Source organism: Neolamprologus multifasciatus, chromosome 12 (genome assembly GCF_963576455.1).
Source record: "Neolamprologus multifasciatus chromosome 12, fNeoMul1.2, whole genome shotgun sequence".
Lineage (NCBI taxonomy): Eukaryota > Metazoa > Chordata > Actinopteri > Cichliformes > Cichlidae > Neolamprologus > Neolamprologus multifasciatus.
Window position 1 is genome coordinate 32816829 of NC_140450.1, and position 24503 is coordinate 32841331.

At 46.3% G+C, this 24503-nt stretch overlaps 1 protein-coding gene and 1 long non-coding RNA gene across 2 annotated transcripts in view; both read left to right on the forward strand.

Moving 5' to 3' along the window:
* Window positions 1–24503, forward strand: part of LOC146507337 (uncharacterized) — a 153371-nt gene that overhangs the window by 109255 nt on the left and 19613 nt on the right. The gene's annotated exons all lie outside the window — the stretch shown is intronic.
* LOC146507339 (uncharacterized) lies at window positions 6931–23892 on the forward strand. Its single transcript, XM_085180857.1, has one exon. It carries the CDS (start codon window positions 7961–7963, stop codon window positions 8942–8944), a length of 984 nt encoding a protein of 327 aa, XP_085036983.1. The 5' UTR covers window positions 6931–7960; the 3' UTR covers window positions 8945–23892.

The window sequence follows — 24503 nt, forward strand, 5'->3', positions numbered from 1 at the left end:
GAAGCCTGTGCGTTTTGTCGCCAGCTCCGGCGCTCGACCCTGGAAAGACGGGTGATGTTTGTGGAAAAAGTGCTGGGACGCTCGGCTGTCGCATGTCATGACCCTCTCCTTTCTGAGTCTGGAGCCCCGGCTTCGTCCGAGTCCGAAGACGAGGATTTTCCGGTCGATGTCCCCGCAATTAGCTGGGCTGACCACATGGAATATGTTGACGGGTTAGCCGCCAGCGCTCCCCAGGACGATGATGACGTGCTGGACATCGGCCTGGACATCCATGGTTTGTTGGAGGATGAGCAGGAGAGCTCATTGTCGGCCCAATGTACCGCCGCTGCTGCGCTCGTCGGCCACGATGACACCTCTCTTTTCTCCCTGTTTCGCCGTGCTGCTGAGAAGCTGCAGGTGGACTGGCCCTCTCCTCCGCCAGCTCAGAAGCCGTCGCGGTTCGCGGGGTTTTTCCTCCCACCGGAGCCCGCAACGGCCAAAAACTGCCTTCCCATGTTCCCAGACTTTGTCTGCGAGCTAACAGCATCATGGGACAAACCTCTGTCTACCCGCGTCACTGTGCAGTACATGGAATTGGACGGCGCCAAGGGGGCTGGCTTAGCTAACCCACCCCCTATGGAGCCGTCTCTGGCTGCTTATCTGGCCCCATCCCATAACCATGGTGTCGGCGGCCCCGCAACTCTGCCTTCCAAGCACTGCAGATTCTTTGTTTCGCAGCTGGAGAAGATTTATAGAGCTCAGGCCATCACTGCTCGTGCCATGAGCTCTGTCACCATGCTCCAGACGTACCAGGCAATGTGCCTGGCGGAGTTCGGATCACTGGTTCCTGATGACAGCCCGCTGGCACCTCTTTTTAACGAGGTCAGAGTCGCCACAGATTACATCCTCCGTGCGTCTCGCTGTGCAGCGCTCTCCCTGCGCAGAGGGATGGCTTCGACAGTAGTGGCGCAGAGGCACCTGTGGCTGAGCCTCTCTGACATCCCGGATAGGGACAGGGCTGTATATCTGGACGTACCAGTGTCTGCGGCTGGGTTATTCGGACATTCACTTGAAGCCATTCAGGCTAGATTCAATCTGAGGGAGAAGCAGACAGAAGCTCTGCGCGACATCATCCCCAGACGTCAGCCCAAGCCCAAGCCCGCAGCTAGCTCTCACAGGCCCGCCGCTCCTCTGCGGACTGGCAAGAGACCGGCACCCACTGCTGAAGTGGGTGTCCTGCCAGCGAGAGCACATCCTCCGGCCCGAGCTCCACGCCAGTCGGCCTGGAGCAAAGGCCCACCCTCGGGCCCCCAGCATCCCTCCTGCACACAGTTTTCTTCTGATGGCCACAAGGTCGTATTGCGTCCAAATGCTGCCTATTTTCCCAAGATCATGCCTGCATCTTCTAGCTCAATGGAGTTTGAGTTGCTGAGTTTTTGCTCCCCTCCTTTTGCATCTGAGGAGCAGAGGAGGATGCATTCTCTTTGTCCAGTGCGTGTGCTACGCACCTACATTGAGCGCACTCAGAATGTGCGTTTATGTGACCAGCTGTTTGTCTGCTTTGCTAATCCAAATAGAGGTAGAGCTCTGTCGAAACAGAGGCTGTCCCACTGGATTATAGAAGCTATCTCACTGGCATACGGCACCAGTGGTCTTGCTTTGCCCCACGGGGTGAGAGCTCATTCCACCAGGGGGATGGCAACCTCATGGGCTCTTTTTAAAGGGGTGCCTGTAGCTGATATTTGTGCGGCAGCTAGTTGGGCATCACTGCACACTTTTGTGCGGTTTTATTGGTTGGACGTTACAGCCCCTTCGGTGGCTCATGCTGTCCTTTCTGCTGGGTCTACCACTCACTAGGATGTGGTGGTCCGATTCCGGTTCAGTGGTTGGTCTGCGGGGCGTGTATATATGTCCCATACTTATGTGTTGTACCGAGTGAATCGACTGAAAGGGAACGAATAGTTATGTCTATAACTTCTGTTCCCTGAAGGAGAGGAATGAGGTACAACACAAGGTGGCCCCACTGAGCAGTTTGGCTCAGTGAAGAGCGGCTATCGAACAGAGGGATGACTGTGATGACAGCGGCTATATGTGCAGGCGGGGCTGTGTGCGTGTCATCACACGTCATCTGCCTTAAAGGCGTGATTAAAGTGATATCCCATACGGATATGGATATGGATTGGGTATAAGGTGTGTTTGGTTGGTGGTTTGGTGTGTGAGTGCGGTAAGTAGGAGAGTCGGCCGAAGGCCTGTACAGGTCCGGTAACGGTCTCCTGCAGACTTCTTCTCATAGACCGGGGTTGACACCAATGGAGAGCGGGAGGAGTGAGTGGAATAGTATGGATGGTAGTGAAGAGGAAGAGATTGGCGGTCATGGTGACGAGAATGAGTGGGAAAAAGTGGGAAAGGGGGGGAGGAGGTGCAGAGCTAGTGAAAGGAAGAGGAAAAAGAGAAGTGAGGGTAGTACGGAAGAGACTGACAGTGAAGGTAATGAAGAAGGAACAAATGCGAGTATGAATGTAATTGTCAGGTTTGAGGAAGAGGGTGTGAAGAAAATAGATCCACTTAAGCTGACAAGAGCACTTAAGGCACAAGTTGGGGAAATCACTGATGTTTTGCTATAGACTTAAGTTTACTGTTGGTGTGCTGTCTTGTGTGATCTTTGTGTGTCCTACAGCATGCGCTGTGTTGATTATTGAATATGCATGGGTTAAAATCAGTGCTTTCCCTGTTAGGTTGAAGGAGTGTTTCTCTCTTGAGAAACATTGATGGAATTTTAGTTGCGGTGAACACGGTTAGAGCAGTTGTCTCGGGAGCACGTCCCCAGAATTGAGGGGGTCGCTGTTTGTGCAGTTGCCTTTGTCTTTCTGGCGGTTTTTAGTGCATAAGTACCCACTGTAAGTAACTGCATGAAGACTAGGCTTCAGTTAAGTAGATTTTGGTTAGGCAGTTAGTGGGAAAGTGCTGTTTTCAATTGCATGTCAAGGATCAATACTTTGTTATGGCTACAGTTGATGCTTTTGTTCAGTCTCCATCGGAGGAACTCTTGAATAGTTGTACTAAAGAAGAGCTGTTGAAACTTGTTGAACATTATGATGTCGATGTTGGGGATAAAGAGTTGAAAGATGAGGTTAAAGGAGTGTTACAGGCTGCATTAGTAAAGAAAGGCGTGTTGCCAGGTAAAATGAAGACTTTAGTGGCTGATGTTGATCAGTCTGTGGTCTCGACTACAGTTGCTTTGTCTTTTGAGCAGCAAAAGGAGTTGTTATTCTTACAAATGGAAAGAGACAAGCTGAGCATTGAGAAAGAACGTGTGAGGCACACTCCATACTTGATCTGTAGGCAATTCCTCTCAGAAGTGGAGGTCACGGTGGAGGCGTCGGAGGGCGGAAGGCGTTCCCTCAGTGGCTCTCCTCTTCTGAGATTGTGTAAAAACACAAGTCAATGTAGTGTAAGCAGCTTGAAAAGAAAGTAATTGAACTTGTATAAATTTTTGGGAGACGGTTGCTCACACGCGGGCGGCACAGTGGTTAGCACCGTTACCGCACAGGAAGAAGGTCTTGAGTTCAGCTCTACCGTCGCTCTGTGTGAAGTTTGCATGTTCTTCCTGTTTTTGCGTGGGTTCTTTCCTTGTACTCCGGCTTCCTGCCACAGTCCAACGACCTGCAGTTAGTGGCAATAGGTAATGGAAGAGTCTAAATTGCCGACAGCTGCGAATGGTATTCTGTGTTAAACCAGCTGAGGTTTGGGAGAGGACGGCCAGAGAGCATCTTTTTTTTACCAGTCAGCAGAGAGTTCCTCAGGAGGGAAACGAGCTGAGCCTTCATGCTGGGACGCTGCTGGGGTTGCAGCATAGCTGTTGTAGTTAGTGTGGATTGGGTATAAGGTGTGTTTGGTTATTTAAAACTATTGACTCTTTTCTTAATGCGCCACATACTGACTGTATTGAGCCGTCATCAGAAGCCTGTGAAACCTTTTTACACTTTTTTATTGAGAAGGTCTCCTCCACAAGGGCTCAAATCTCTCCCTGTGCTCATGACCTCTCAGTCTCTGTTTCCTGCTCTGCTGTCTTTGACAGGTTTGAGCCTTTGACTCTATCCTTTTTAAAGGAGACTGTTGGTCATCTTAAGCCTGCAGGGTCTCCAAATGATGCTGTCTCTCCTCAACTTTTAAAAGAGGTGTTACCTACAGTTGGTCCTTTGGTTTTTGAGCTGGTAAACCATAGTGTGATGTCAGGTGTTGTCCCTAAAGATTTTAAACATGCAGTAGTCAAACCCCTGATTAAAAAACCTGCTCTTGATCCTACAGTTCTTGCAAATTACAGGCCTATCTCCAAACTACCTTTTCTTTCCAAAATTCTGGAAAAGGTAGTTTACAGCCAAATAATGGCCTTCCTGGAAAAGCAAAATGTTTTAGAGGTTTTCCAATCTGGTTTTAAACCCTTTCATAGCACTGAATCGGCCCTTTTAAAAGGTTTTAATGACATATTTTTAGCGACTGATGCTGGGGACTGTGTTGTTCTTGTGCTTTTAGATTTGACAGCTGCGTTTGATACCGTGGATTATGCCATTTTATTCTCTCGCTTGGAGCACTGGGTGGGCATTAGGGGCACAGCATTGGAGTGGTTCAGGTCCTACTTGGCGGGGCGAACTTTTTGTGTCAGCCTTGGTGACTATGTGTCGTCCTCCACTCCCCTCTTGTGTGGTGTCCCACAGGGCTCAGTTCTAGGCCCCCTCCTCTTCTCTTTATATCTGCTTCCTCTTGGTTCTGTACTGAGAAAGCACGGTATTGCTTTCCACTTTTATGCTGATGACTGTCAGATCTATGTCCCTCTAAAGAAAAAAGGCAGATACCTTACACAGCCATTACTTCAGTGTCTCGATGACATTAAGGCTTGGATGTCTGTTAACTTTTTAAGATTCAATGATAAAAAGACACGAGGTGATGGTTTTTGGTAGCCCCACTGAGGCCCCCAATGTGTATGTAGATTCCCTGGCACAGTATGTTAAGCCAACTGTCACAAACCTGGGGGTCAAAGTGGACTGTGATCTGAAGTTTGATAATCAGATAAAAGTAGTGGTAAAATCTAGCTTCTTTCACCTCAGGCAGCTGGCAAAAATAAAGCCAATTCTTTCACGGCAGCACTTTGAGACAGTGATCCACGCCTTTGTTAGCACTCGGCTGGATTACTGTAATGCACTTTATATTGGGGTCAGCGCGTCATATATTAGTCATCTACAGAGGGTGCAAAATGCCGCAGCTCGTCTTTTAACTGGCACTCGAAAGTTTGAGCACATTTCCCCTGTTTTAGCTTCACTTCACTGGCTGCCCATTTCTTTTAGGATTCATTTTAAAATTCTTTTATTTGCTTTTAAAGCTCTCCATGGCCTCGCTCCATCTTATCTCTCTGAGCTGCTACAGCCTTATACACCCATCCGCTCTCTCAGGTCAGCTGATCAGCTGCTCCTGAAGATACCCAGGACTGGGCGTAAACTTAGAGGAGATCGTGCTTTTGCTGTAGCAGCTCCAAGACTGTGGAACGAGCTTCCTTTAGAGATTAGACAGGCCAGTTCTTTATCTGTTTTTAAGTCACTCTTGAAAACCCACCTCTTTACCCTGGCCTTTGACACCACGTGAGATGTTGGTTTTTTATTTTTATTTTAGTTGTTTTTAGGTGATTCGATGCTGTTTTATCTTGTTTTTGTTTTAATATAGGGCTGTTTTAATTTTATGTTTTATGTGTTTTATTTATTTATTATGCTGTTTTCTGTTATTCTATTGTTTTAACTTATTTTCTGTACAGCACTTTGTTCCTGTGCTGGGTATTTTAAAGTGCTTTATAAATAAAATTGGATTGGATTGGATTGGTGGTTTGGTGTGTGAGTGAGGTAAGTAGGAGAGTCGGCCGAAGGCCTGTACAGGTCCGGTAACGGTCTCCTGCAGACTTCTTCTCATAGACTGGGGTTGACACCAATGGAGAGCGGGAGGAGTGAGTGGAATAGTATGGATGGTAGTGAAGAGGAAGAGATTGGCGGTCAGGGTGACGAGAATGAGTGGGAAAAAGTGGGAAAGGGGGGAAGAGGCGCAGAGCTAGTGAAAGGAAGAGGAAAAAGAGAAGTAAGGGTAGTACAGAAGGGACTGACAGTGAAGGTAATGAAGAAGGAACAAATGCGAGTATGAATGTAATTGTCAGGTTTGAGGAAGAGGGTGTGAAGAAAATAGATCCACTTAAGCTGACAAGAGCACTTAAGGCACAAGTTGGGGAAATCACTGATGTTTTGCTATAGACTTAAGTTTACTGTTGGTGTGCTGTCTTGTGTGAACTTTGTGTGTCCTACAGCATGCGCTGTGTTGATTATTGAATATGCATGGGTTAAAATCAGTGCTTTCCCTGTTAGGTTGAAGGAGTGTTTCTCTCTTGAGAAACATTGATGGAATTTTTGTTGCGGTGAACACGGTTAGAGCAGTTGTCTCGGGAGCACGTCCCCAGAATTGAGGGGGTCGCTGTTTGTGCAGTTGCCTTTGTCTTTCTGGCGGTTTTTAGTGCATAAGTACCCACTGTAAGTAACTGCATGAAGACTAGGCTTCAGTTAAGTAGATTTTGGTTAGGCAGTTAGTGGGAAAGTGCTGTTTTCAATTGCATGTCAAGGATCAATACTTTGTTATGGCTACAGTTGATGCTTTTGTTCAGTCTCCATCGGAGGAACTCTTGAATAGTTGTACTAAAGAAGAGCTGTTGAAACTTGTTGAACATTATGATGTCGATGTTGGGGATAAAGAGTTGAAAGATGAGGTTAAAGGAGTGTTACAGGCTGCATTAGTAAAGAAAGGCGTGTTGCCAGGTAAAATGAAGACTTTAGTGGCTGATGTTGATCAGTCTGTGGTCTCGACTACAGTTGCTTTGTCTTTCATTACGAAATTCCCTTTGGGGAGCTTCTGTCAACTGCATATTGAGGCTGATTTAAGAGTGTTTCAGCTCTAGATGACATTTAATTTGAAAACTTTTTCTCTTTTTTTGTGCTTGTCTCCTCCCCCTTTTGTGAGTGTGGACGCTTCATCTCTTTGCTCTTTAAATGCTTTGCTTCTTTTATTGATTTTTATTGATTTTTATGCTGATTTTTTCCCTTTTTTCCATATGAGCTTACCTGCGATAGCTTCTGGACACTTATAGATCATTAGGACTAAAGTGTTCTTAACAGAAACAGCAACATTGTTATAGTTACCTTATCCTCAGCGCTCCGTGTGTCTGTGGCCTAGACACAGCTGAAGCCTGATTACAGCGTCTGGGCACCGAACAGCCTCAATAGCCTGGAAAGGTGCTAACCGCTAGGCTAACTAGCAACAAGATGCCTTCCCTCTCCACAGATGACTACCACAGCCTCCTGCAGAAGATTGCAGTACTGGAGACAAAAATTCATCGCTTAGAAGTAAACGTGGAGGTAAATGGACTGTGTGGAAATGAAACAACCTTGCCTTTGATTCAAAACAATGGTGATGAGCAAGCTAGTACACAGCTAAGGAGCACAGATAACATGACCAAGAAAGTAGACTTTGCGCACTATTATAAATCCACAAGCGATAATCCCCCCCTGGACTGTCTTGGTGCAAAACCAAGACATAAATCATGTCTCCTGGAAGGGGGAGGACGTATCACAGGCAGGGCACAGCGAGCTGAAATCTCTGAAACCGACTGGCCTTCACTTCCTACGAGACAGAGAAGCTCTTCTACAAGAGGAAACAGGACTGGACAACCGTGAATAGGAAGGTTAACAACAAACCTCCAAAACAACTGAATGTGAAACTGCAGAACAGATTTGCTCCACTATCAAAGGACCCTGGATCTATATCGGACAACCATCCATCTAAAAGTAGCGAAGTAAGGTCTGAAAATCTTTTGAAAAGTAAAAGGCCACAGGGAAAGCTAAAGGCTAGGCCTGAAACTCTGATTGTGGGTGACTCTGCCGTAAAGGATGTACAAAGGATGTGCGGTAAGAACACGAAAGTCCTCTGCTTTCCTAAGGATATGGTCAACAACCTGAAGGAGAGAATTCTTCAAATTGCAGATGAATATCCAACTGTGACAAACATTGTTCTGCATACAGGGTCAAACGATGGGTCCAAACAACAGTCTGAGGTTCTGAAACGGGACTTTACTGGATTATTAAATACTGTAAACTCTCTGAATGCAGCTGTATTCATCAGTGGACCTGTACCGCCGGTCAGAGGAGGAGATGAGAGATTCAGCAGGTTGTTTACACTGAATAAATGGCTCATATCAGCATGTACTGACCACTCAGTGCATTTTATCAACAACTTTAATATTTTTTGGGAACGCAGGCATCTATTTAAAGCAAATGGATTTAATCTTAACAAGTCAGGGGTGAAACTGTTCACCTCCAACTTGTTTTATTCCATACGTCATCCATCTGTGCTTGGTACCAAGGCTGAGATAAACGAGGAGTTATCTCATAAAGAGGAAGAAACAGTACTCCAAGAACAGACAAAGCCCACCAGAAACCTTGAGGAGGAGCTCCATCTGCCCGCACCTGGGAAGAGCCTCAGAAAGGAGAGACATCAGAGGCAAGAAGAGGGGTCCCTATTTGCCTCCAACTCTCTCAACAACACCAACGACCAGGACCAGGGACCACGACCTTCCCCAGTCCCTCAAACCCCTGACAGGCCATCACCCTCCTCCCCCTCCATTTCTCCCTCCTCGCCACACCTGAAATTCACTGAGGAGATGATGGAGCGGGTCAATGCTGGGCTCAGATCTACCCCCCGGCCTAATCCCTTTTTGTCCCCCATAAACCCCCCACCAGAGCAGCCAAAGGTTCGCCATCGAGCCCCACCCTCAACAGAGCAATCGAAGTCACATTGCCCAGCCTCGCCCCCCTTAGTTCCTCCTTACCACCTTCATGCCCTGTCTCCGCAGTCTGCAGAGAGCTGCACTCTAAAAGATCTTTAAATATAGTAAACATACCTCGTGTGCCACAGACTGCTCCCAAACACGAGGGGACAAGTAATACCTCTAAAACACTTAAGTTGGCTTTATTAAACGTTAGATCTTTAGCTGGAAAAACATTTTTAATTAATGATTTAATCACTGAGCACAGCCTCGATTTTATGTTTTTAACTGAAACTTGGTTGGACCAAAGTAACAGTGGAGCTGTTCTCATCGAGACGACCCCTCCTAACTACAGTTTTATCAGTGAGGCCAGGGTGAGCAGGAGAGGAGGAGGGGTTGCTGTCTTATTTAATGAATCATTTCAATGTAAGCAGCTGTCTCCTGGAAGTTTTCAGTCTTTTGAATATGTGGCTTTACAGCTGAAGGCCCCATCCAAAGTTGTGTTTCTTAATGTTTACAGGCCTCCCAAGTACTGCACAGACTTTTTTAATGACCTCAGTGAACTGCTGTCTGTGATCTGTGTTGATTTCGACTGTGTAATTATTGTTGGGGATCTTAACATCCATGTGGACAACCCTCAGGACAAAGGGACTAAAGACCTGAGTAACACTCTGGGCAACTTTGGGTTGACTCAGCATGTAACAGAGCCCACACATAATAGAGGACACACTCTTGACCTACTGATCTCCAAGGGCCTGAGCATTTCAAAGGTTACTGTGTCTGATGTGGGCCTGTCTGATCATTACTGTGTTTTCTTTGAAAGTAAAATCTCAGCCCACACAAATATATCAACAGCAGTGATCACAAAACGGTGTATAACTGAACACAGTAGTGCGATTTTTAACCAGGTCTTCCCATTAACACCTGACCTGTCCAGAGGGTCAGTTAATGAGCTCGTCAATAGCTTCAATGCTAAAATGTTAAATGTAATGGATACAATTGCTCCCATTAAGGTGAAGGTTATCTCTGGAAGGAAAAAGTCTCCATGGAGAAACTCCACACTGGTGAAAAATGAAAAAAGAGAGTGTAGGAAAGCTGAGCGCAGATGGAGAAAAACAAACCTCCAGGTTCATTATGACATCCATAAAGAGAAACTTCACAATTATAATTTACAACTGAGGAGTGAAAGAAGGTCCTACTTCTCTGACATCATCGCTAAAAACAGCCATAATGCTCGGGTCTTATTTTCTACAGTTGACAGGCTAACAAACCCTCCTGTGTCAGTGGCAGCTGAACTTCATTCGACCATGGCCTGCAATGACTTTGCCAAATTCTTCACAGAAAAAATCCAAAAGATTAGACAAGCAATTGGTACATCAACAGCAGATCCAGAATATGTACTGTGTCCACCGAAAAACTGTTTAAACACCATGAAACAGTTTCACCCGATTAACAGCAAAGACCTGGAGGACATCTTAGGTCAACTGAACTCCTCCTCTTGCTGCTTAGATGTCCTGCCAACAAGTTTTTTCAAAAAGGTCTCAAAGACCTTGGAGTCTGTTACAGATCGTCAACTTTTCTTTAATGTCAGGTGTGTTTCCAGAACCACTAAAAACTGCTGTAATTAAACCTATACTGAAAAAGGACAATCTTGACAAGACACAAATGAACAACTACAGGCCGGTCTCAAATCTCCCATTTTTAAGTAAGATCATTGAAAAAGCAGTTTCTCAACAGCTCTATTACTTCTTAAAACAGAATAACTGCTATGATGCCATCCAGTCAGGTTTTAGACAGAACCACAGCACTGAAACCGCTCTGACCAAAGTGTTCAATAACATATGTCTGAATACAGACAGTGGAAAAATGTCAGTCTTGGTTTTACTGGATCTCAGTGCAGCATTTGATACAGTTGACCACAACATATTACTCAAACGACTGGAGAACTGGACAGGTCTTTCAGGAACTGTTCTAAACTGGTTCAAAACATACTTAGAAAACAGGAAATACTTTGTATCAATAGGTAACTTCACATCTGAGCAGACAAGTATCACATGTGGAGTTCCCCAAGGTTCCCTCTTGGGACCCCTTCTGTTTAACATTTACATGCTCCCACTGGCACAGATTATAAAGAACAACAAAATAAACTACCATAGCTATGCAGATGACACACAAATATATATCACAATGTCACCAGGAGACCAAGGCCCTGTACAGGCTCTTGGTAAATGCATTGAGGAAATTAATGACTGGTTGTGCCACAATTTTCTCCAGCTAAACAAAAACAAAACTGAGGTAATAGTCTTTGGCGCCAAAGAAAAACGATTACAGGTCACCAGAGAACTTCAATCTATACACCTAAAAACCCCAAACCAGGCGAGAAATTTGGGTGTAGTGATGGATGCAGACCTAAACTTAGAAAAACACATTAAGACAATAACAAAATCAGCTTACTATCACCTCAAGAATATTTCAAGGATAAAAGATCTGATGTCTCAACAGGACCTGGAAAAACTAGTCCGTGCATTCATCTTTAGTATGCTTGATTACTGTAACAGCATCTTTACAGGTCTACCTAAAAAATCAGTCAGACAACTACAGCTCATTCAGAACTCTGCTGCTCGAGTCCTCACTAAGACCAAAAAAGTGGACCACATCAGTCCAGCTCTGAGGTCTTTACACTGGCTGCCTGTCCGTCAGAGGATAGACTTTAAAGTTCTGATGCTGGTCTATGAAGCTCTGAATGGTTTTGGACCAAAATACATCAGTGACCTCCTGACCCAGTATGAACCTTCCAGATCCCTCAGGTCATCTGGATCCAGTCTTTTATCAGTTACCAGAGTCAGAACCAGACACGGAGAAGCTGCATTCAGCTTTTATGCTCCTTATATCTGGAACAAACTCCCAGAAAGCCTCAGATCAGCTGAAACACTCAGTTTATTTAAATCCAGGTTGAAGACTCACTTATTCTCAGCTGCATTTGAATAAAGCACCAAATCCACACTTTTAAACTTAAATTTCAAAACGTACATTTTAACTACTGATTTTATCTACTGTTCTGATTTTCTGTTTTGATTTTATATACTGTTTTGTTTGGTTGTTTGTTAATTAGTTAGTTTGTTTGCTTGTTTTAATCAATTTTAAATCATGCTTTTTATTTGTTTTTGTTTCTAATGTCTCTGTAAAGCACTTTGAATCAGCTTGCTGTTGAATTGTGCTATACAAGTAAACTTGCCTTGCCTTTTGAGCAGCAAAAGGAGTTGTTACTCTTATAAATGGAAAGAGACAAGCTGAGCATTGAGAAAGAACGTGTGAGGCACACTCCATACTTGATCTGTAGGCAATTCCTCTCAGAAGTGGAGGTCACGGTGGAGGCGTCGGAGGGCGGAAGGCGTTCCCTCAGTGGCTCTCCTCTTCTGAGATTGTGTAAAAACATAAGTCAATGTAGTGTAAGCAGCTTGAAAAGAAAGTCATTGAACTTGTATAAATTTTTGGGAGACGGTTGCTCACACGCGGGCGGCACAGTGGTTAGCACCGTTACCGCACAGGAAGAAGGTCTTGAGTTCAGCTCTACCGTCGCTCTGTGTGGAGTTTGCATGTTCTTCCGGTTTTTGCGTGGGTTCTTTCCTTGTACTCCGGCTTCCTGCCACAGTCCAACGACCTGCAGTTAGTGGCAATAGGTAATGGAAGAGTCTAAATTGCCGACAGGTGCGAATGGTTTTCTGTGTTAAACCAGCTGAGGTTTGAGAGAGGACGGCCAGAGAGCATCTTTTGTTTACCAGTCAGCAGAGAGTCCCTCAGGAGGGAAACGAGCAGAGGCTTCATGCCGGGAAGCCAGACTTCTTCTCATAGACTGGGGTTGACACCAATGGAGAGCGGGAGGAGTGAGTGGAATAGTATGGATGGTAGTGAAGAGGAAGAGATTGGCGGTCAGGGTGACGAGAATGAGTGGGAAAAAGTGGGAAAGGGGGGAAGAGGCGCAGAGCTAGTGAAAGGAAGAGGAAAAAGAGAAGTAAGGGTAGTACAGAAGGGACTGACAGTGAAGGTAATGAAGAAGGAACAAATGCGAGTATGAATGTAATTGTCAGGTTTGAGGAAGAGGGTGTGAAGAAAATAGATCCACTTAAGCTGACAAGAGCACTTAAGGCACAAGTTGGGGAAATCACTGATGTTTTGCTATAGACTTAAGTTTACTGTTGGTGTGCTGTCTTGTGTGAACTTTGTGTGTCCTACAGCATGCGCTGTGTTGATTATTGAATGTGCATGGGTTAAAATCAGTGCTTTCCCTGTTAGGTTGAAGGAGTGTTTCTCTCTTGAGAAACATTGATGGAATTTTTGTTGCGGTGAACACGGTTAGAGCAGTTGTCTCGGGAGCACGTCCCCAGAATTGAGGGGGTCGCTGTTTGTGCAGTTGCCTTTGTCTTTCTGGCGGTTTTTAGTGCATAAGTACCCACTGTAAGTAACTGCATGAAGACTAGGCTTCAGTTAAGTAGATTTTGGTTAGGCAGTTAGTGGGAAAGTGCTGTTTTCAATTGCATTTCAAGGATCAATACTTTGTTATGGCTACAGTTGATGCTTTTGTTCAGTCTCCATCGGAGGAACTCTTGAATAGTTGTACTAAAGAAGAGCTGTTGAAACTTGTTGAACATTATGATGTCGATGTTGGGGATAAAGAGTTGAAAGATGGGGTTAAAGGAGTGTTACAGGCTGCATTAGTAAAGAAAGGCGTGTTGCCAGGTAAAATGAAGACTTTAGTGGCTGATGTTGATCAGTCTGTGGTCTCGACTACAGTTGCTTTGTCTTTTGAGCAGCAAAAGGAGTTGTTACTCTTACAAATGGAAGGAGACAAGCTGAGCATTGAGAAAGAACGTGTGAGGCACACTCCATACTTGATCTGTAGGCAATTCCTCTCAGAAGTGGAGGTCACAGTGGAGGCGTCGGAGGGCGGAAGGCGTTCCCTCAGTGTAGGGATGGGTACCGGTGTCCGGTGCCATGATGGCACCGGTTCTGACATAAACGGTAGTAACCAGACCGAAAAGCAGCGCACATTTCGGTGCTTTATTTCGGTGCTTTTTTTTCCTGAGCTGTGATACACTTAGATTCTAGCCAATCATTTTACGTTTCCGAGGATAGTAGGCGGGGCCAGGTACGTAAGTTCTTTTAGAGCAGAGCTACAGATTAAAAATGCCCAAGGCGAAGCAGTCAAAAGTCTGGCTGTACTTCACAGCAAAATATGCAAACTCAGCAGCCTGCAACAAGTGCTTTAAGCTGATACTGTGACACTGTCAAAGGAGGTAACACCTCGAATCCGATGAAACACCTGGCGACGCATAGCGCTTTTTTTTTAAAGCCGAGAAATGCGCCGTATTTGATAGCTTGCTGCTAGACCTCACACCGTGCACATCTACTGCGGGTGTGGTGCCTGTTATCGGACCCGGAGCCCTGCTAGTGTAGCAGAAATGATGATGGCAGCAGCAGCCGTTCTTCTCTGCGTGAGTAGCTTCATGTTGTTCATGTGTAATTTACGTTGAGTAGGCTAACCACGTTATTACATTAATGCATGTAAGGTGAACTAGCAAACACTGTCATAGTTACATGCGGCTGTCTTCTTGTTTGATGGCAGATACTCCCTTCACCCTGGCCAAAAAGGCTAAAATGACCAAAGAAAAAGTGGAAAACAGCTAAACATGAGAGGTTTTTGGACAAAGTTTATGTTTTTTCCATTGTTTAAGCACTGCTTCCAGCCAAGAGTGATACCATATATGCCCCATAGCTGCAGAAAAGGCTAACATTGTTATCTTTTTACAAAAAAAACAGCTAAACATGAGAGGTTTTTGGACCAATTTTGTGTTCTCCATTCTTTAAGCACCGGTTTGAGCACCGTTTAAGCACCGGCACCGTTTCAAAAGTACCGGTTTGGCACCGGTATCAGATAAAACCTAAACGATACCCATCCCTACCTCAGTGGCTCTCCTCTTCTGAGATTTTGTAAAAACATAAGTCAATGTAGTGTAAGCAGCTTGAAAAGAAAGTAATTGAACTTGTATAAATTTCTGGGAGACGGTTGCTCACACGCGGGCGGCACAGTGGTTAGCACCGTTACCGCACAGGAAGAAGGTCTTGAGTTCAGCTCTACCGTCGCTCTGTGTGGAGTTTGCATGTTCTTCCTGTTTTTGCGTGGGTTCTTTCCTTGTACTCCGGCTTCCTGCCACAGTCCAACGACCTGCAGTTAGTGGCAATAGGTAATGGAAGAGTCTAAATTGCCGACAGGTGCGAATGGTTTTCTGTGTTGTGACGGTCAGTGGGCTGGCCTTGTGTTTTGCTTTTTCTGTTAGCTGTTTCTTGCAGGTAGGTGGAGCTGACCCAATTATAGCTGCAGCACACCTGAGAAGGCCAGTCCCAGTGTATATAAAGACACCTTGACTAAACCAGCTGAGGTTTGAGAGAGGACGGCCAGAGAGCATCTTTTGTTTACCAGTCAGCAGAGAGTCCCTCAGGAGGGAAACGAGCAGAGCCTTCATGCCGGGACGCTGCTGGGGTTGCAGCATAGCTGTTGTAGTTGGTGTGGATTGGGTATAAAGTGTGTTTGGTTGGTGGTTTGGTGTGTGAGTGAGGTAAGTAGGAGAGTCGGCCGAAGGCCTGTACAGGTCCGGTAACGGTCTCCTGCAGACTTCTTCTCATAGACCGGGGTTGGCACCAATGGAGAGCGGGAGGAGTGAGTGGAATAGTATGGATGGTAGTGAAGAGGAAGAGATTGGCGGTCAGGGTGACGAGAATGAGTGGGAAAAAGTGGGAAAGGGGGGAAGAGGCGCAGAGCTAGTGAAAGGAAGAGGAAAAAGAGAAGTGAGGGTAGTATGGAAGGGACTGACAGTGAAGGTAATGAAGAAGGAACAAATGCGAGTATGAATGTAATTGTCAGGTTTGAGGAAGAGGGTGTGAAGAAAATAGATCCACTTAAGCTGACAAGAGCACTTAAGGCACAAGTTGGGGAAATCACTGATGTTTTGCTATAGACTTAAGTTTACTGTTGGTGTGCTGTCTTGTGTGAACTTTGTGTGTCCTACAGCATGCGCTGTGTTGATTATTGAATATGCATGGGTTAAAATCAGTGCTTTCCCTGTTAGGTTGAAGGAGTGTTTCTCTCTTGAGAAACATTGATGGAATTTTTGTTGCGGTGAACACGGTTAGAGCAGTTGTCTCGGGAGCACGTCCCCAGAATTGAGGGGGTCGCTGTTTGTGCAGTTGCCTTTGTCTTTCTGGCGGTTTTTAGTGCATAAGTACCCACTGTAAGTAACTGCATGAAGACTAGGCTTCAGTTAAGTAGATTTTGGTTAGGCAGTTAGTGGGAAAGTGCTGTTCCTTTTCAGTCGATTCACTCGGTACAACACATAAGTATGGGATATCACGCCCTCGCATGTCCTGGCTGAAGAAACCTTTAATCACGCTTTTAAGGCAGATGACGTTTGATGACATGCGCACGGCCCCGCCTGCACATATAGCTGCTGTCATCACAGTCATCCCTCAGTTCTTACGCTCTTCAACGCGCTGAGAACACCTCTGCTGAGTTGGGCTAGCTTGCTGCTGCTTGTTAGCTCCGTTGTCTGCCGACTTGAACTTAGCTTAACTGCCCCTGTTGGTGTTAGCTTCCACCGCGCAGTTGGTGTGTAGGCTGCCCGCGGAGCTCTAATTTCAAGTTTTCCCGTGCAGCGTTTTGCTTTGTTTCTTGGAATGGACTCCAAACCGAAGCGAGCAAAGCAGGAATCTTCTGTTCACCCCTGTCCTCAGGGATGCGGTTTCTCTTTGCACGACAGCAACCAGCACGATGCCTGCCTTGTCTGCCTGGGGATCGTCCATGCTAGGAGAGTATTGACGGAGCCCGAAGCCTGTGCGTTTTGTCGCCAGCTCCGGCGCTCGACCCTGGAAAGACGGGTGACGTTTGTGGAAAAAGTGCTGGGACGCTCAGCTGTCGCATGGCATGACCCTCTCCTTTCCGAGTCTGAAGCCCCGGTTGTCTGGGACAACAAACTGGTAAATCGTCACGTCCATGTTCCTGTCTTTCTTCAGCTTATACAACATACCATCTTTAATCAAGAGTCTGGACCAATGTCTGAGTAATTTCATTACACCACGGGACTCGCCAGCACGTTCATGCCTGGTGGGCCTCTTGTGACGCCGGACATAAAAGGAAACTCTGCCCAAAACCTCATCTTGTTCCTGCAGGTTAGTGAGTTCACTTCTCTGTGTACAGGCAGGACAGGCAATAGTTGGGACCTGAGGGATATTAGATCCCACACCTCTCACATGGCTGATACCACCAGTGTCATGTGCACCCAACACAGCAGAAACATCCTGTGACGAGAGACAACCCTGAGGGTTAGCTAGGATAGTGGTAGCTTCCACCTCAGACTGATCCACGACCAACTGGCAGTTTGCAGCACACCGAAACATATCTTGCACAGTCCCATCCACCAGACCATGCATTTGGTTCAATAGGGCAGCATAAGGTTCAGTGACTAGCCTGTGGCCTATGCACGACTGGACAAATGGCTCTCTACTCAATGCATCCGCGACAACATTTTTGGTTCCAGGGACATACTTCAGTTCAAAACTGTATGCTGCAAGCTTTGAAACCCATCGTTGCTCACATGCATCTAACCTAGGCTTGGTTAAGATGTATGTCAGCGGGTTATTGTCCGTCCACACTGTGAAGTGGCTCCCTTTCAGCCAATGGCTAAACTTGTCACAGACTGCCCACTTCAGAGCAAGAAACTCCAAACGATGCGCTGGATAGTTTAGCTGAGAGTGTGACAGGGTCTTACTGGCGAATGCCACTGGTCTGGCGATGCTACCATCGGGGGGCAACTGTGAGAGGACGGCTCCAAGGCCGTCAAAGGAAGCATCAACTGCAAGGAGAAAGGGCGCAGTAAAATCTGGATGGGCTAATGTGACACTATGCACAAGTTCATGTTTTAGGGCCTTGAATGCTTCCCTGCACTCATCAGTCCAGTCAGCTGGAGACAGCTTCACGTGGCCCCTTTTAAATTTAGGCTTATGGCCTCTACCTCTCTTGCGCAGCGCAGCTGGTTCAGCCACAAGATCAAACAGTGGCTTAGCTTTTGCAGAGCACCGCTCTATAAAATGGTGGTAGTAGAGAACCATCCCCAGGAAGGATCTGATTTTCCTTGCACTTGGTGTCACCCCGTCAGACTCCATCAGGTCTGCTTCCTGCACATTGTCTATAGCCTGCACTTTACTTGGCTCTGTTTTCACACCCTCACCACATATGATGTGTCCCAGGAATTTCACAGACCACTGAAGAAAGTGGCATTTCTTAGGTGAGAGCTTCAGGTTGTTGGCAGAAAGTCGTGAGAAAACCATCTGCAGACGTTCAAGAGCCACCTGTTCAGATGGGGCATAGACCATAAGGTCATCCAGATAACACAACAAACTTGTGAAGTTCTCATCACCAAAAATGGACATCATCATTCGCATAAAAGTAGCAGGACTATTTTTCAGGCTTGAGGCATCCTGTTATATTCATGAAGGCCAAATGGGGAGGAGAATGCCGTGTATTTTTTGTCGTCCTCGTGGAGTCTGACATTGTAAAACCCCGATGTGAGATCCATTGTAGAAAAAAAAAAACATTCCCCCCAAGTGCTGCAAGGGTGTCTGACTGATGAGGCAATGGATGTGCATCTTTAACTGTTCTTGCATTTAACCATCTAAAGTCATTGCATATGCGCAGGTCACTATTCGGCTTAACAACTAAGACAAGGGGGGATGAGAATTCACTCTGGGACTTACGGATTATCCCTGACTCCTCCATCTCATCTAGAGCAGTGCGAAGCTTCTCGTAATGGCATGGTGGGACCCGTCTGTATGGCAGTCTGAAGGGCTTGTCATCCACCAGGCGGATTCTGTGGACAAAGTCAGCAGCCTCACCGCAGTCCATTTTGTGCCTTGAAAAGATGGACTCATACTGCTCAATGAGTCGCAGCAGCCTATCTCTCCATTCTGGGGAAACTTCACAGAACGAGAGGTCCAGGTCCTGCAGGCCCAAATCACACAAGCGCTGTGACATCTCCGCTTCTGATCTCGGTGCGGGCGACGAGTTCTGTGTGTATTGCGTACTGGATCGAATTTGAACAGGTTCAGGTAAGTCCTGCACAGAAAGACAGGGACACATCAGCAACCTTAGCATTTCTCCTGAGAGTGAGGGGCTTGTCGGAGGGATTCACCACTTTAACAGGGACCCAGCCATCCCCAAACAAGGAAGTGACAACTCGCCCCACTAGGATCTGTGCAAGTTTGGATCGAGACTGAGTGGGTTCAATAATGACAGCACTTCCCACCGCTGAGGCATCAGGAGCAGGGAGTTTAGCCCACACTAAATGTTCAGACAAGGGCTGCAATGTGATGTGTCTCTTAAGTTTTGCAGTGCCAAAACTTGGAGGCATTGCTCTGCCATCACAGTCATCAGAATAGGACAGCAAAGTTGCCAAATGAGGAAAAGCATCATCCTGGGTACCAACAGTCATTTTTAACTGTGAAATAAGCCACTTTATCGCATTGCTGCCCAGAATCATGTCATCAGCCTGGCCCGGAACCACCAGAACAGGAATCACCACCTTAAAGCCATATATTGATACTGTAAGATCATACATAGCAGAAGGCGTAACGAGGTGACCCCCACAACCAACAATGACAACGTCTTCAGCTGAACGTCTCTCAATATCGGGTATCGATTGTGAAAGTTTCTCATCAACTGTCTCACTTATGGTGCACGCCATAGATCCACTGTCCACTAATGCTTTAAGAACTTGTCCACTACTAGTCGTCACTGCAGAGTAGAATAAGCTATCAGTGTTTGAGAGCCTATGCAAGCCCTGTGCAATCAGTGTTTTATTTGGCGGGACGATGCCACTGTAAGTGGAATACAAAGTGTCATAATCATTAATACCAGTCATGTCCAAGATGGGAGGCTTACTTGCTGGATCTGCGCTGTCCTCCCCTCCACGCAGATCGTTCAGTTTCCCTGATGACCACTGGAAGGAGTACACTTGCCCTCTGGGCAGTTATGTCTCGAATGACCAGGTAGGTGACACAGGAAACACAATCTGTTTTCCCGACAGTGCGTGAGTGTGGAGTGGGAGCTATCTCTGCAGATGGAACATGGTGTGTCATCTAAGCCCGGTATTCTCGGCAGTCGGGCACTCTGTCGCCTGGCATTAGCTCGAGCATAGCCTGGGCCTTGAAGCAGCACCTTCTCTAGCATGCTGATCAACCTCTCAATAGCCGAGCTATCCTGACTCACAGCTGGCCTCTGCTCATGGTCAGCCAAGCAAGGAGTAGCATTTGTGCTAACCTCTGCCTTATTCACAAAGACACAGTTACCCTTCTGTGGAGGAGACTGGAACCCCTTACACAGGTGATACTCATCCAGTACCTCCTGAACTTCACGAGCTGACCATTTATCACGTTTTGGTTCTAAAAATAAGAACCAAGTCTCTGCAGGGGCAGTGTCTGATGAACATGCGTGCAACCTCCACACCAGAGTTCTCAAAAGATTTCCCCTGCTCCTTAAGACAGTTGCCAACAACATCAGCAGCCTTGTTCAGCCTCAGCCAATACTCATATGGATCCTCCTGGTCCTTCGGCAGGGTGGAATACAAGTCAGCCAGGGGCACAGACGAGCACTGAGTGGAACTAAAATGTTTGTGCAGAAGTCTGTAGATAGCTTGTGGATTATGCTGGACATCAATTCCACCATTCCTCACACCAAATTTCACAACATCTTTTGCCCTGCCTCTCAGATGCATCAAAATCTCCTCAGCTTGGTTTTCTGGGAGAATGCCACTCTTCTTTATGTAACTCTGCATGGCTTCTTGCCACTCATCAACAGACAATGAGTCCGAACTCTCCCCCGAAACACAGGTGGGTCTTTAACCTGTCGTGGAGCCACCAGCTGGACTTGAGAAAGATCTAGTGAGCGGCCGGAGGGCAGATCTGTTGTTTCATGCGCCACCTCAGGACATGTATATGTAGCAGGTGCAGGGCTCGAAGTGTGTGGCGTAGTCAGGTGTGACAGAATGCTATCAGCCAGGCGTTGCCCAATTTGCTGCACAATGTCGCTCATTTGGTCGACTAGACTCACATCAGTTATTGGGGGGTCTGAGGTAGATGCCTTAGTGCACTGTACTGACTGTGACTCAGCCACAAGCTCACAAGAGCTATCTGCTGCTCTATGCCCCACCCGACAGTCACCCAGTGAAAAAGGAACAGTTCTGAACCCCCTACCCCTACCCACAACAAAGGGAGTCACATTCGGGGTGTCATCAGAGTCACTCAGATCCATATCTAGCAGGATATTAATCGAGCTAAGGTGGGCTTAATACAATATGGCAATATACAAAGCCAATATAAAAGTATGTCCAACAGTCCCCAAAGTTTGATTCCGTTACCCAACAGACTAAACAATAAGGAAGCCGATGCTCCACGATGATGCTGCGACGAGAAGACACCAGCCCGATTCGGCAGCGTCAGGAACGAGTCACAGCACCAATGAGACCTCTGTGTAGTGTCTTCTCTGGTCTGCATTCACAACAAAAAGGCAATGGTTAGAATGCTCTCTTTTTAATGTCGTGGGCAATCAGCACAAAGTCTCGCAGGAATCCTCCATTATTCTCAGAATTACATTTCCACTTGCAGTGTGATCGTATAGTGGTAAATTTATACAACCAAAACAGAAAAACTTCAACACCATTAACATTGCATGTTAAATTTCCCAAATGAAAGGAATATAGAAATATATTTTAAAGCTGTACATGAAACAATGTGAATTCTCTAAACAGTGTGGCACAGTCACATACCTGCATTCACAACAAAAAGGCAATGGTTAGAATGCTCTCTTTTTAATGTCGTGGGCAATCAGCACAAAATCTAAATGGGAAAGCAACAACAGAGTTAGCTAACTATGCTCCCATTTTGTTTCCTCTCTTCCCAATAAAGAAATCTCACATAAACATGCACTCAGTTCAACATAAAGACTGGAGAAATGACCTGCAACAAATGATGTATAAAAAACAAAAATAATCGGGTCAGACTGTATTACTTTAACAGCCTGCGATATGATTTTTCCTCCCCACGACATTTGCGCATTCCTTACCTCGCACGAATCCTCCATTATTCTGAGGATTACCCAGAATCCCTTGCCCTTTTGAATGTTGCAGCATGACTTTTTCAAAAGTAGGTGGCGCCAATGTCCCATTTAGCAGGATTTAACTTCACCTCTATTTAACTATGTTACACCTGCATCTTCTAGCTCAATGGAGTTTGAGTTGCTGAGTTTTTGCTCCCCTCCTTTTGCATCTGAGGAGCAGAGGAGGATGCATTCTCTTTGTCCAGTGCGTGTGCTACGCACCTACATTGAGCGCACTCAGAATGTGCGTTTATGTGACCAGCTGTTTGTCTGCTTTGCTAATCCAAATAGAGGTAGAGCTCTGTCGAAACAGAGGCTGTCCCACTGGATTATAGAAGCTATCTCACTGGCATACGGCACCAGTGGTCTTGCGTTGCCCCATGGGGTGAGAGCTCATTCCACCAGGGGGATGGCAACCCCATGGTCTCTTTTTAAAGGGGTGCCTGTAGCTGATATTTGTGCGGCAGCTAGTTGGGCATCACCGCACACTTTTGTGCGGTTTTATCGGTTGGACGTTACAGCCCCTTCGGTGGCTCATGCTGTCCTTTCTGCTGGGTCTACCACTCACTAGGATGTGGTGGTCCGATTCCGGTTCAGTGGTTGCTCTGCGGGGCATGTATATATGTCCCATACTTATGTGTTGTACCGAGTGAATCGACTGAAAGGGAACGAATAGTTATGTCTATAACTTCTGTTCCCTGAAGGAGAGGGATGAGGTACAACACAAGGTGGCCCCACTGAGCAGTTTGGCTCGGTGAAGAGCGGCTATCGAACAGAGGGATGACTGTGATGACAGCGGCTATATGTGCAGGCGGGGCCGTGCGCGTGTCATCACACGTCATCTGCCTTAAAGGCATGATTAAAGTGATATCCCATACGGATATGGATATGGATTGGGTATAAGGTGTGTTTGGTTGGTGGTTTGGTGTGTGAGTGAGGTAAGTAGGAGAGTCGGCCGAAGGCCTGTACAGGTCCGGTAACGGTCTCCTGCAGACTTCTTCTCATAGACCGGGGTTGGCACCAATGGAGAGCGGGAGGAGTGAGTGGAATAGTATGGATGGTAGTGAAGAGGAAGAGATTGGCGGTCAGGGTGACGAGAATGAGTGTGAAAAAGTGGGAAAGGGGGGGAAGAGGCGCAGAGCTAGTGAAAGGAAGAGGAAAAAGAGAAGTGAGGGTAGTACGGAAGGGACTGACAGTGAAGGTAATGAAGAAGGAACAAATGCGAGTATGAATGTAATTGTCAGGTTTGAGGAAGAGGGTGTGAAGAAAATAGATCCACTTAAGCTGACAAGAGCACTTAAGGCACAAGTTGGGGAAATCACCGATGTTTTGCTATAGACTTAAGTTTACTGTTGGTGTGCTGTCTTGTGTGAACTTTGTGTGTCCTACAGCATGCGCTGTGTTGATTATTGAATATGCATGGGTTAAAATCAGTGCTTTCCCTGTTAGGTTGAAGGAGTGTTTCTCTCTTGAGAAACATTGATGGAATTTTTGTTGCGGTGAACACGGTTAGAGCAGTTGTCTCGGGAGCACGTCCCCAGAATTGAGGGGTCGCTGTTTGTGCAGTTGCCTTTGTCTTTCTGGCGGTTTTTAGTGCATAAGTACCCACTGTAAGTAACTGCATGAAGACTAGGCTTCAGTTAAGTAGATTTTGGTTAGGCAGTTAGTGGGAAAGTGCTGTTTTCAATTGCATGTCAAGGATCAATACTTTGTTATGGCTACAGTTGATGCTTTTGTTCAGTCTCCATCGGAGGAACTCTTGAATAGTTGTACTAAAGAAGAGCTGTTGAAACTTGTTGAACATTATGATGTCGATGTTGGGGATAAAGAGTTGAAAGATGAGGTTAAAGGAGTGTTACAGGCTGCATTAGTAAAGAAAGGCGTGTTGCCAGGTAAAATGAAGACTTTAGTGGCTGATGTTGATCAGTCTGTGGTCTCGACTACAGTTGCTTTGTCTTTTGAGCAGCAAAAGGAGTTGTTACTCTTACAAATGGAAAGAGACAAGCTGAGCATTGAGAAAGAACGTGTGAGGCACACTCCATACTTGATCTGTAGGTAATTCCTCTCAGAAGTGGAGGTCATGGTGGAGGCGTCGGAGGGCGGAAGGCGTTCCCTCAGTGGCTCTCCTCTTCTGAGATTGTGTAAAAACATAAGTCAATGTAGTGTAAGCAGCTTGAAAAGAAAGTAATTGAACTTGTATAAATTTTTGGGAGACGGTTGCTCACACGCGGGCGGCACAGTGGTTAGCACCGTTACCGCACAGGAAGAAGGTCTTGAGTTCAGCTCTACCGTCGCTCTGTGTGGAGTTTGCATGTTCTTCCTGTTTTTGCGTGGGTTCTTTCCTTGTACTCCGGCTTCCTGCCACAGTCCAACGACCTGCAGTTAGTGGCAATAGGTAATGGAAGAGTCTAAATTGCCGACAGGTGCGAATGGTTTTCTGTGTTAAACCAGCTGAGGTTTGAGAGAGGACGGCCAGAGAGC